This window comes from Piliocolobus tephrosceles, chromosome 21 (genome assembly GCF_002776525.5).
Source record: "Piliocolobus tephrosceles isolate RC106 chromosome 21, ASM277652v3, whole genome shotgun sequence".
Classification (NCBI taxonomy): Eukaryota; Metazoa; Chordata; class Mammalia; order Primates; family Cercopithecidae; genus Piliocolobus; species Piliocolobus tephrosceles.
In genome coordinates, this window is record NC_045454.1 from 15,725,766 (window position 1) to 15,737,873 (window position 12,108).

At 46.9% G+C, this 12,108-nt stretch overlaps 1 protein-coding gene across 9 annotated transcripts in view; it reads left to right on the forward strand.

The window, feature by feature from the left end:
- POU2F2 (POU class 2 homeobox 2) overlaps positions 1–12,108 on the forward strand; it is a 45,163-nt gene that overhangs the window by 24,242 nt on the left and 8,813 nt on the right. For all 9 annotated transcript variants that reach the window (XM_023229495.2, XM_023229496.2, XM_023229497.2 and 6 more), the window contains 2 exons: positions 8,056–8,161; positions 8,259–8,350. In XM_023229495.2, coding sequence (XP_023085263.1) covers positions 8,056–8,161; positions 8,259–8,350 — 198 coding nt within the window. The remainder of the gene's footprint in view (positions 1–8,055; positions 8,162–8,258; positions 8,351–12,108) is intronic.

A 12,108-nucleotide genomic window follows, 5' to 3' on the forward strand; every position in this document is an offset into this window, starting at 1 on the left:
GCCCAAGCGCCTTTCTGGGTGAGGATATAGCGGGGAATGAGGTAGATAAGTTTGTGCCCTCTTGGAGCTGACCCCCCGCTGTAGCTGGGGAGATAGGCAGGAAGCAGGTAATTGCTATGAAGGAAAGAAAAGAGCGTAATAGAGAGTATTGGAGGAAAAAGAAGACTTCATCAGAGTGTGTGGTCAGAGAGGGCCTCTCTGAGGAGGGGGGCATTTGATGGGGACTTAAATGATGAGGAGGGACCACCTCTGTGTAGATCTAGAAAGGGTATAGCAAAGGTACTGAGGTGGGAACTTCTTTGTGGGTTCAGTAACAGGAAGGAGACCAGTGGGGCTGGATCAGAGTTAGGGAGTGAGAGTCATGTGAGGCAAGGAAGGAGAGGCAAGAGGGGGTGCCAGGCCATGCAGGGCCATGGCCTGGAGCTGGATTATACCACAAATGTGATAAAGTCAGTAGAGACCTTGTGGCTCAATTTATATTTTAGAACAAGGACTTGGAGTCCATAGACCACCCGTAGAGGAGTCTGTGCATAGAATTCAGAGTCCAAGAACTTGGATGGGAAAAAAAATTACATCTTAATTTTTACTATCTTCTGACCAAACCATAGCATGTCCCTCTATCATGAATGTAGACAACAGACCACAGTACTCAGACTTTGTCACCAAGAGAATGCGCGCAGATTTTCAAATTCTCTTATAGTTGTTGCGGATCTCTCCAAATACTGTTTTCACTCATGATTACTTTGAAATGACAGTAGTCATCAGATCTATTGCTGGATCTTGTTGCTTAATGTGCTAATAAAGAAACACATAAATGATTATATGACAATTCGAAATATGTTTGATGACTATATTTTTTTAAATTTTAATTAATTTTTTTGAGATGGAGTCTCACTCTGTTGCTTGAGCTGGAGTGCAGTGGCGCAATCTCAGCTCACTGCAACTTCTGCCTCCTGGGTTCAAGTGATTCTTCTTCCTCAGCCTCCCGTGTAGCTGCAACTACAGGTGCCCGCCACCATTCCTGGCTAATATTTTTCTGTACTTTTTGGTAGCAGGGGGTTTCACCGTGTTGGCCAGGCTGGTCTCGCACTCCTGACCTCAAGTGATTCACCCGCCTTGGCCTCCCAAAGTGCTGGGATTACAGGCATGAGCCACCACACTCAGCCAAATTTTAATTAATTAATTTTTATTTTATTTTGTTTTTTGGAGACGGGTGTCTCCCTTTGTTGCCTAGGCTGCAGTGCCATGGTATGATCATAGCTTACTGCCACTTCAAACTCCTGGGTTCAAAGGATCCTCCCACCTCAGCATCCTGAGTAGCTGGGACCACAGGCACTCACCACCATGCCTGGCTTATTTTCCTTCTCTTCTCCTCCTCCTTCTCCTCCCCCTCCTCCTCCTCCTCCTCCTCCTTTTCCTCTTCCTTCTTCTCCTTCTTCTTCTTTTTTTTTTTTTCTGTAGAGACAGGGTCTTGCCATCTTGTCCAGGCTGGTCTCAAACTCCTGGGCTCAAAAAGATTCTCACATCTAGCCTCCCAAAGTGTTGGGATTATAGGCATGAGCCACTGTGCCCAGCCAGTTTTTATTTTAGATTCAGGGATACATGTGTAGGTATGTCACAAGGGTTATATTGCATGATGCTGAGGTTTGGGGTATAATTGTTCCTGTCACTCAGATGGTGAACATAGTACCCAGTAGGAAGTTTTTCAGCCCTTGCCCTCCTCCCTCCCTTTGGAGTCCCTAGTGATGATGACTATAATTCTATGTGATTGATTTCATTTGAAATTCTATATATCTGGCTGGGCATGGTGGCTCACACCTGTGACCCCAGCACTTTGAGAGGATGAGGTGGGTGGATCATCTGAGGTCAGGAGTTTGAGAACAGCCTGGCCAACATGGTGAAACCCCTTCTCTACTAAAAATACAAAAATTAGGTGGGCACGGGCATGGTGGGCGCACCTGTAATCTCAGCTACTTGGAAGTCTGAGGCAGGAGAATCACTTGAACCCGGGAGGCAGAGGTTGCAGTGAGCCAAGACTGAGCCACTGTACTCCAGCCTGGGTGACAGAGAGAGACTCCATCTTGTCTCAAAAAAAGAAAGAAAGAAAGAGAGACAGAAGGGAAAGAAAGAAAGAGAGAGAGAGAGATAAAAGGAAGGAAGGAAGGAAGGAAAGAGAGAGAGAGAGAAAGAAAGAAAGGAAAGAAAGAAAGAAAGATTCTATATATCTAATGTGTTTTTAATTCTGAGAAGAGGGCAGTAGGGTTTTTTTTTTGTTTTTTGTTTTTTTTCAGATGCTAAAGAATTCAGGGCACAAAAAAGTTTAGAACTCTATTGTTTTAGACCCCTCTCTGCCTGCCTGGGGGGCGAATGGATGGTCTGGGGTAGAAGGATGGTGGTTTGGACCAGGACAGTGACTGTGGACAGGAAGAGATATAGAGGGAACTGGGAGGACTTGCAGATGGATTGGGTGGATGGGGAGAGGAAGGGAAGGTGGGATTAAGGTTGATCTCTAAGTCTCTGGTCTGAGAAACTGGACAGGGATGTGGTTAAATGTTTCCCATCTGAACTTCTCACCATGAGACCTTCTGCAAACTGGGATGCACTTTCCCCATTCTTTCCTCTCTCTGGTGATTCAGAATGAAACCCACAGACACCTCTCTAGGCTTCTAGAGGAAAGGGGAATTTTCACTGAGAGTCATGCTGGGGAGGAACAGGAGTTAACAAATACTTTAATCAGCAAGCTAAGGGTTATAGGAAATCAGAAAAACACTGGTAATAAGACTTCATTTCTGGTCTGATTCATTAGATTCAATTCAGTGGGCATTTAATGGGGGCTTACCAGGTTCCAATATGAGTTAGGGATACAAGAAGAGTAAGATATGCTGCTGGTCTGCTAGAATTTCAGTCTAGCAGAGGAAAGGTACACATAAGCAAATGCATTGACTTGGGAGACCTGCAGCACAGGGCAGGTGGGTCTCGTTTTGTGGGGCCAAAAGATTATGCAACTTGGAGTCCCTTTGAAAGAAAAAGACAATGTTTGAAACAAAAATTAGGTATGGGGTCTTGAAAGGGTTCACTGTAAATGGGGTGCCATGAAGCATAAGTGTTGCGCGCTTCACAGTCGAGGTGAAGCGGAGGTGGAGGTATTCCTGGGCTGGGGTAGCTGGGAAAGGGAAGGCAGAGTGGACATTGTTTCACAGGATGGAGTGCTAGGACTTCAGAACCCTTAAGCTGGATTCTGAGATGATTAGCAGCAAGAGTGAGAGAGGTCAGGAGCACAGGAGTACCCAGTCCACTGCCATACACGGAATAAGCAGAGGCACCCCCAGGGGATCAGGGAATAGCATTGAGCCATCGAAAAGCAGAGATGTTGATCAGCAGTAACAGTTTGGGTGTGTGGAGGTGAGACACTGTGATATTTATTTACTCAGACCAGGTACGTGTTTCAAATCTCAGAGGTATGGATGGACTTACAGCGTGGCCTTCTAGTATGGTTTTCCAGACATCAACTATGCATACCCAAGCAAATATCCAGATATACCCTTTTTTTTTTTTTTTTTGACACAAACAGTACCACATCATACCCTCTGTTCTGCCTCTTGAGCTTTCCACTCAACAAGACATCCTGCAGATTGTTCCATATCAGGACACAAAGAGACTCCTCATTCTTGTTGATGACTGTATAGTATTCCACTGTAGAGCTCTACCCTCATTCATCCAACCCGTCCTCTCTTGCTGCATGCTCAGCTACCTTCTACTGTTTTACCAAAATGCCACTTGCTGCTGGGAATAGCCTTCTAGAGATTTGCAGCCTTCTAAAGTGAGAATAGATAAATTTCTAGCAGTGGAATGGCTGAGTTGAAGGCTGTGTGCAATTGTAATTTTGATAGACGTTGCCAAATCACCCTCTCACCAGCATGTACAAGAATGTGTGTTTCCCCACACTCCCCAGTGTAGTATTACACACTATTTTCATATTTGGTGATCTGAGAGGTAAAAATGATATCTCAGTGCAATTGCAGTCGTGTTTATCTTATTGTGAGTGAATCTGAGTGTATTTCCATCCAGAGCTGTTCACATTTATTTCACTGGACACTCTCCAGGCCTGTCTGTCAGCCACATTACTACTGGGTTGTCAGTTTTTTACTTACGGATTCGTAATCACTATTTTTTTCTTCTTCTTTTTTAATTATATAGAGTTATTTGCAAAATCACTCTTTGTATATTAAAGAAATGAGCCCCTTCTGTTGAATTGCTTATATATTTTCCCAATTTGTTCACTTCCTGGCACATCAAATTGGTCTTTGGAATAATAATAGCATTGGGAAGAATTGAGGGGCATGTCCCAACCCCCACAATTTCCCACAAGGAAAAAAATTGTAAGTAACATGTTATAGCTTTCAACTCTACATAAAATTTGCCAAGTAAACGATGAAGCATCAGTCTCGGTTCGTTAACGTATCTATGTGGAACACCTACTGGGTGCCAGGTGCTGTTCTAGGTGCTGAGGATACAGCGGTGACTGAAACAGTCAAGATCACACTCTCGTGGAGCTGACGTCCCAGTGAGAGGGGCATGTCATGAATGAGTAAACAGGAATAGCGATGCCTGGAGATGGTGATAAGCCTTGTGAGGGAGATGAAATGGGGTGATAAGGGGAGGCCGGGCCAGGGGCTGGTATAGACTGGGTGGTCAAAGAGGGCACCTCTGAGAGGGTGACTTTGTGTTAGGATCCGGGCATAAGTGTCAGAATTAGAACTGCCCAGTAGAGGGAATAGCATGTGTAAAGGCCCTGAGCAGGAACAGGAACAAGCTTGGCGCATTTGAAAAAAACAGAAAAGGGCTGAATGGCTGGAGCGCAGCCAGGGAGGGAGAGAGCAGTGGGAGATGAGCAGGGAGACAAGCACAGGCCTCAGTATAAAGGGACTTGTAGGCAGGTGAGGGGTTTTGTTTGCGTTGTTGAGGGCTATGAGAAGCCACTGGACTGTGTGTGTAAGGAGGTTTTGCTTTTTCTTTCAGAAATGTTTAAATGTAAACATAGAATTATGTCATGAACCCCACATACTCTTCACCAAGCTCAATAGATATCAATATTTTGCCAGTCCTATTGGCAAATAGGATTTCATCTAAACTCCTCATTTTTTTTGGTGGGTGGAGGATTGAATTTTTTTTCCTCTCCCTCTCTCCCTACCTCATCCCCCCTTTTTTTCCCTTTATTTTACTTTATTTTTTACTTACCACTATACAAACAAGATTTTTTTTTGACATAGGGGTCTCACTATGTTGCCCAGGCTGGTCTTGAACTCCTGGCCTCAAGCAGTCCTCCTGCCTCAACCACCCAAGGTGCTGGGATTACAGGCACACACCACTGTGCCTGGCCCTGTCTTAAAAAAATACTTTTATTAAAATATGATACATATATAAAGGTGCACAAATCATAGGTATACAGCTATGAGCACTCCCATGGAACTGGTACCCAGATCTAGAAACAATGTGGCCAGCCCCCAGAAACCCCCTGGTGTCCCTTTTCAGTCTTTACTCCCCAAACTTCAACCATTAGAATCATACAGGATGTTCTCTGTCATAACTAGCTCTCTCACTGATAATGTTTGGGAAGTCTATGTTGTGGCACGTAACCGTGACTTGTAGGACTGCTCATTCTTGTTGCTGTAGCTTCCACTGAAACAGTTTCTTTACCCATTCTACTGTTGTGGGCACTTGGGCTATCTTCAAGTCCTGTCTATTTCAAATGGTCCACGTGAACATTGTAGTACATGTCTTGTGGTAAACACATACACATGTATGGTGGGTTACAGGCAGGAGTGCAGTTGCTGGGTCATAAGGGTGGTGTATGTTCAGCTTTCTTAGATAGTGTCTATATTAGTTTGCTAGGGCTGCCAAGACAAAGAACCACAAACTGGGTGACTTGAGAGAAATGTATTGTCTCACAGTTCTGGAGGCTGGAAGTCAGAAATCAAGGTGTCAGCAGGGTTGTGAGGGAAGGATCTGTCCCTTCTGAGGGCTGTGAGGGAGGGATCTGTTCCAGGCCTCTCTCTTTGGCTTGTAGGTGGCTGTCTTTTCCCTGTGTCTCTTCACATCATCTTCCCTTTATCCATGTCTATGTCCAAATTTGCCCTTTTTATAAGGACACAAGTCGTATAGGATTAGAGCCCACCCTAATGACCTCATTTTAACTTGATCTGCCAAAGACCCTATCTCCAAATAAGGTTAATCTCTGAGGTTCTGGGGGTTAGGATTCCAACATATCTTTTTGGGGGGTGGCAGGGAGTGGGGGGAGACACTGCAACCTATAACAGTGCTAAAGAGCTTGCCAAACTGGTTGTACTAATTTACACTATTTGCTGGAGCATTTTAAAGCTAATTCCAGACATGATATTATTTGCCTTGGGAGTGTTTTTTTGTTTTGTTTTTTTTGGAGACAGAGTCTTGCTGTGTCGCTCAGGCTGGAGTGCGGAGAGGTACAGTGGCACGATCTCGGCTCATTGCAATCTCCACCTCCAGGTTCAAGCGATTCTCCTGCCTCAGCCTCCCGAGTAGCTGGGACTACAAGTGTGTGCCACCATGCCTGGCTAATTGTTTGTATTTTTAGTAGAGACAGGGTTTCACTGTGTTAGCCAGGATGGTCTTGATCTCCTGACCTCATGATCCGCCTGTCTTCACCTCCCAAATTGCTGGGATTTCAGGCGTAAGCCACCGTGCTCAGCTAGGGGTGTTTTTAAAGGAGGAAAGACCTGGTCTGGTTTACTATTTATTTATTTATTTATTTATTTATTTATTTATTTATTTATTTTTGAGACAGAGTCTCACTCTGTCACCCAGGTTGGAGTGAATGGGCGTGATCTCGGCTCACTGTAACCTATGCCTCCCAGGTTCAAGCAATTCTCCTGCATCAGCCTCCAGAGTAGCTAGGACTACAGACATGTACCACCACACCTGGCTAATTTTGTATTTTTAGTAGAGATGGGATTTTGCCTTGTTGGCCAGGCTGGTCTTAAACTCCTGGCCTCAGGTGATCCACCCACCTTGGCCTCCCAAATTGCTGGGATTACAGGCATGAGTCACTGCACCCGGCCTGGCTTATATATATATATATATATATTTTTTTTTTTTTTTTTTTTTGAGACGGAGTCTCGCTCTGTCGCCCAGGCTGAAGTGCAGTGGCACGATCTCGGCTCACTGCAAGCTCCGCCTCCCGGGTTTACGCCATTCTCCTGCCTCAGCCTCCCGAGTAGCTGGGACTATAGGCGCCCGCCATCTCGCCTGGCTAGTTTTTTGTAGTTTTTAATAGAGACAGGGTTTCACCGCATAGGCCAGGATGGTCTCGATCTCCTGACCTCGTGATCCGCCCGTCTCGGCCTCCCAAAGTGCTGGGATTACAGGCTTGAGCCACCGCGCCCGGCCCTGGCTTACATTTTTAAATAATTCTATTTTTTCTGTGGAAATGTTAAAACAAGGCAAATATTTCATCAAGAAAGAGTAGCTGGCCACGGTGACTCCCAAAGTAATCCCAGCACTTTGGGAGACCGAGGTGGGCGGATCATGAGGTCAGGAGATCGAGACCATCCTGGCTAACATGTTGAAACCTACTAAAAATACAAAAAATTAGCCAGGAGTGGTGGCGGGCACCTGTATCCCAGCTACTCGGGAGGCTGAGGCAGGAGAATGGCATGAACCTGGGAGGCAGAGCTTGCAGTGAGCTGAGATCAGGCCACCGCACTCCAGCCTGGGCAACAGAGTGAGACTCCATCTCAAAAAAAAAAAAAAAAAAAAGGAAGAAGGGGTAAATAAAGAGTGAGGCCTCCCAGGACTGCCCAGTTGGGACTCTCTGGTACCCCATGGTAGAGAGAAGCCTCTGGGTGCCCTTAGCTCAGGGATACCATTCAAAGACCGAGTGGACCATCCCTCACTGCCCAGTGCCAGATTGCCGTGTGGAGCAGCTTCCTGGTTTCAGCCCCTCAGGGTTCAGGTGATGCAGAGAGGATGAAACCCAGCCAGGACTCAGGCTGTCTTTCTGTCCACCCCGCTCCCTGCCAGGACATACAGCAGCTCCTCCAGCTCCAGCAGCTTGTGCTTGTGCCAGGCCACCACCTCCAGCCACCTGCTCAGTTCCTGCTACCGCAGGCCCAGCAGAGCCAGCCAGGTAAGGCCCCCACCCCAGATGGCCTCCCTGACACCTCCACAGAACTTCCTCACCTTCCCCTCCCCCTCACCCTGTGTATTTCCCCTTGTCTCTCCAGGCCTGCTACCGACACCAAATCTATTCCAGCTACCTCAGCAAACCCAGGGAGCTCTTCTGACCTCCCAGCCCCGGGCCGGGCTTCCCACACAGGTGAGACTGTCCATTGAGTGCACCAGGCCAGGCCAGCAGCAAGGCCTGCTGAAAGCAGGGTAAACGGGGTTGAGGAGCAAGTGAGAGTCTCCTCTCTATTTGACCCAGCCACACTCTGCCAGTGATTTGCTGTGAGACCTCAGGCAAGCCCATCTCCCTGTCTGAGTCAGCCTCTTCCTCTATAGAATGAGGGGAGCTGGCCCAGATGAGTGGTTCTTAACCCTTTCAGGTACATGGGCTCCTTTGAGAATGTGATGAAAGATTTAGATCAGATCCCCATTCCCCCAAAATGCTCATGTGCAAAAACACACAAAATTGTAGGGCGTTGCGAGCCTTTAGGCTACAAATGCCTCGGGCCTCTTCCAGCACTGCGATGGAGGATTCTCTGAAGAAGGCCTTCATTAGGTGATTATTTCACATCCACTTCCCAGATTGGAGACTGAAAACAAGGCCCACAGGTGTCTTTTATTTGGCCATTGTCAACTAAATTCCCAGAAAGCACCAGATTTCCAGTTCCTCTTGATAAACCAGAAAATCTGGCAGGGCTGTACCTGTGTCTATGTGGTGGCTTGGTGCAGTGAGCAGTTGGCCTGACCACTAGCAGGAGCAGAGGCCCCTTAGAGAGCGCACCAGCTCTCCAGACCACCTTGGCACCTGGACCCCAAGGCCTTTCGTTCAGTTTGCTGCCTGAGTTCTAGACTTTAATGATCATTTTCACCACCTTTTATGAATTTCAAAGTTTTTTTCACCCATTTTTTATAGCCCTTTAAAAAAATATACGTTAACTATTTCAGAAGGACTGAAAAGATTAGAGACTAATACAGGTCTTAGCTGCAGTTCTGAAATCCCAAACGCTCTGAAAGTCAAGTTGTTCTTGTACCATTAGTATGAGAACTCATTTGACTGCAAAACCTGCCCTGCCATGATATAAGACAGTGTGTGACTTTTCTTTGCCCCTCTTGGTATGGCATTTTTGCTGCTGCAAAACTGTTACTGTATCTGATTATGTAGTAATATCCTTGACCCTAGTGGGGGTGGGGGCTGTGCCACATTATCTATGATATACATCCTATGTTGGCTTTCTTTCTTTTTTTTTTTTTTGAGATGGAGTCTCGCTCTGTTGCCCAGGCTAGAATGTAGTGGCTCAATCTCAGCTCACTGCACCCTCTGCCTCCCGGGTTCAAGCGAGTGATTCTCCTGCCTCAGCCTCCTAAGTAGCTGGGATTACAGGCATGCGCCACCACACCCAGCTAATTTCTGTATTTTTAGTAGAGATAGGGTTTCACCATGTTGGCCAGGCTGGTCTTGAACTCCTGACTTCAGGTGATCCACCTGCCTCGGCCTCCTAAAGTGCTGGGATTACAGGCATGAGCCACCGTGCCTGGTTGCCTATGCAGGTTTTCTGAAAACTGAAACAGGCACGGTGGTGCATGCCTATAGTCTCACCTACTTGTGAGCCTGAGGAAGGAGGATCACTTGAGCCCAAGAGTTTGAGGCCAGCCTGGGCAACATAGTGAGACTGGTCTCTAAAACAACAACAACAAAACCTGAGAGGGGTGAGAGTGGGTGGATGATGAGAAATTACTTAATGGGTACAATGTACACTGTTCGGGTGATGGATACACTAAAAGCCTAGGCTTCATCACTACACAATACATTTGTATAACAAAATTGCACTTGTACCCCTTAACATTTTGTTTTTTGTTTGAGACAGGGTCTTACTCTGTCACCCAGGCTTGGAGTGCAGTGGTGCAATCACAGCTTACTGCAGCCTCAGCCTCCTGGGCTCAAGTGAAGCAGTCACCAGCCCTCTTGAGTAGCTGGTACTACAGTCACGCCCCACATGCTTGATTAATTTTTAAAAGTTTTGTAGAGATATGGCTGGGCGCTTTGGCTCATGCCTGTAATCCTGGCACTTTGGGAGGCCAAGGCAGGCAGATCACGATGTCAGGAGATCGAGACCATCCTGGCTAACACAGTGAAACCCCGTCTCTACTAAAAATACAAAAAATTGGCCGGGCGTGGTGGCGGGCACCTGTAGTCTCAGCTACTCGGGCGGCTGAGGCAGGAGAATGGCGTCAACCCTGGAGGCGGAGGTTGCAGTGAGGCGAGATCGCGCGACTGCACTCCAGTCTGGGCAACAGTGAGACTTTGTCTCAAAAAAAAAAAAATTTGTAGAGACAAGGTTTCGCCATGTTTCCCAGGCTGGTCTCAAATTCCTGTGCTCAAGCGATCCTCCCACTTTGGCTTCCTAAAGTATTGGGATTACAGGTGTGAGCCACTGCACCTGCTGTCCTTAAATTTATACAAAAAAAAAAAAAAAGAGAGAGAGAGAAAAAAAAAAGCCGGGCACGGTGGTCACCCCTGTAATCCCAGCACTTTGGGAGGCCAAGGTGGGTGGATCACCTGAGGTCGGGAGTTCAAGACCAGCCTGACCAACATGAAGAAACCCCATCTCTACTAAAAATACAAAATTAGCCAGGTGTGGTGGCATATGCCTATAATCCCAGCTACTTGGGAGGCTGAGGCAGGAGAATTGCTTGAACCCGGGAGGCAGAGGTTGTGGTGAGCCAAGATCGCACCATTGCACTCCAGCCTAGGCAACAAGGGTGAAACTCCGTCTCAGAAAAAAAATAAATAAATAAAATTAAAACAACAACAACAACAAAAAATCTGAAAAATTCCTAAACATCTGGCCCCAGCATTTTGGAGAATAATGGATCAAGGACCTGAGTGAGGGACATCCCTGCACCCACCACCTGCTTCAGATCTTTTATTTTTAGGGCAATGAATCATCCCAGATAGAGCTGTTGCTTTTTTGTAAATCTCCCTAATTGCCTTCCAGTCAACTTTTTGACTTTTTTTTTTTTTTTTTTTTGCAATCTACTCATTGCTTAGGACTTAATTTCTTTCTTTCTTTCTTTCTTTTTTTTTTGAGACGGAGTCTCACTCTGTCGCCCAGGCTGGAGTGCAGTGGCCGGATCTCAGCTCACTGCAAGCTCCACCTCCCGGGTTTACGCCATTCTGGTGCCTCAGCCTCCCGAGTAGCTGGGACTACAGGCGCCCGCCACCTCGCCTGGCTAGTTTTTTGTATTTTTTAGTAGAGACGGGGTTTCACCCGGTTAGCCAGGATGGTCTCGATCTCCTAACCTCGTGATCCGTCCGTCTCGGCCTCCCAAAGTGCTGGGATTACAGGCTTGAGCCACCGCGCCTGGCCAGGACTTAATTTCTTAAGAGCTGTTTTAGATTCACAGCAAAACTGAATGGAAGATATAGAGATATCCCATCTATCTCTGCCCCTGCACATGCACGGCTTCCCGCATTATCTGTATCCCCAACCAGAGTGGTACAAGTGTAACAGCTGATGAACCTACATTGACACATCACTATTACCCAAAGTTCATAGTTGACATTAGGGTTCACTCTTGGCGTTGTACAGTCCATGGGTCTGCACGACCTACTCATTTTTAACCCGGTTCTCTCAACAGCCCCATTGGGTAGACAGAACAGCAGTGATTGTTCCTATCCTGCAGAGGGGGAAAGTGAGGCCTGGGCTAAGCAGTGACTTGGTGGCAGGGCCAGTCCTTGATTCCCCGGTTGAGATGAGGATGAACCACTGCCTCCGGCTCCAGGGAAAGAGCCCTGGCTGCTCCTACTGGGAGTTCGCAGGCGTGAAGGGACAGTACAGAGAGTCCCAGGCAATGAGGGATCCCATGCAGGGCAGCAGAGTCGAACCTTTAAAGGGATTGGCAGTACGT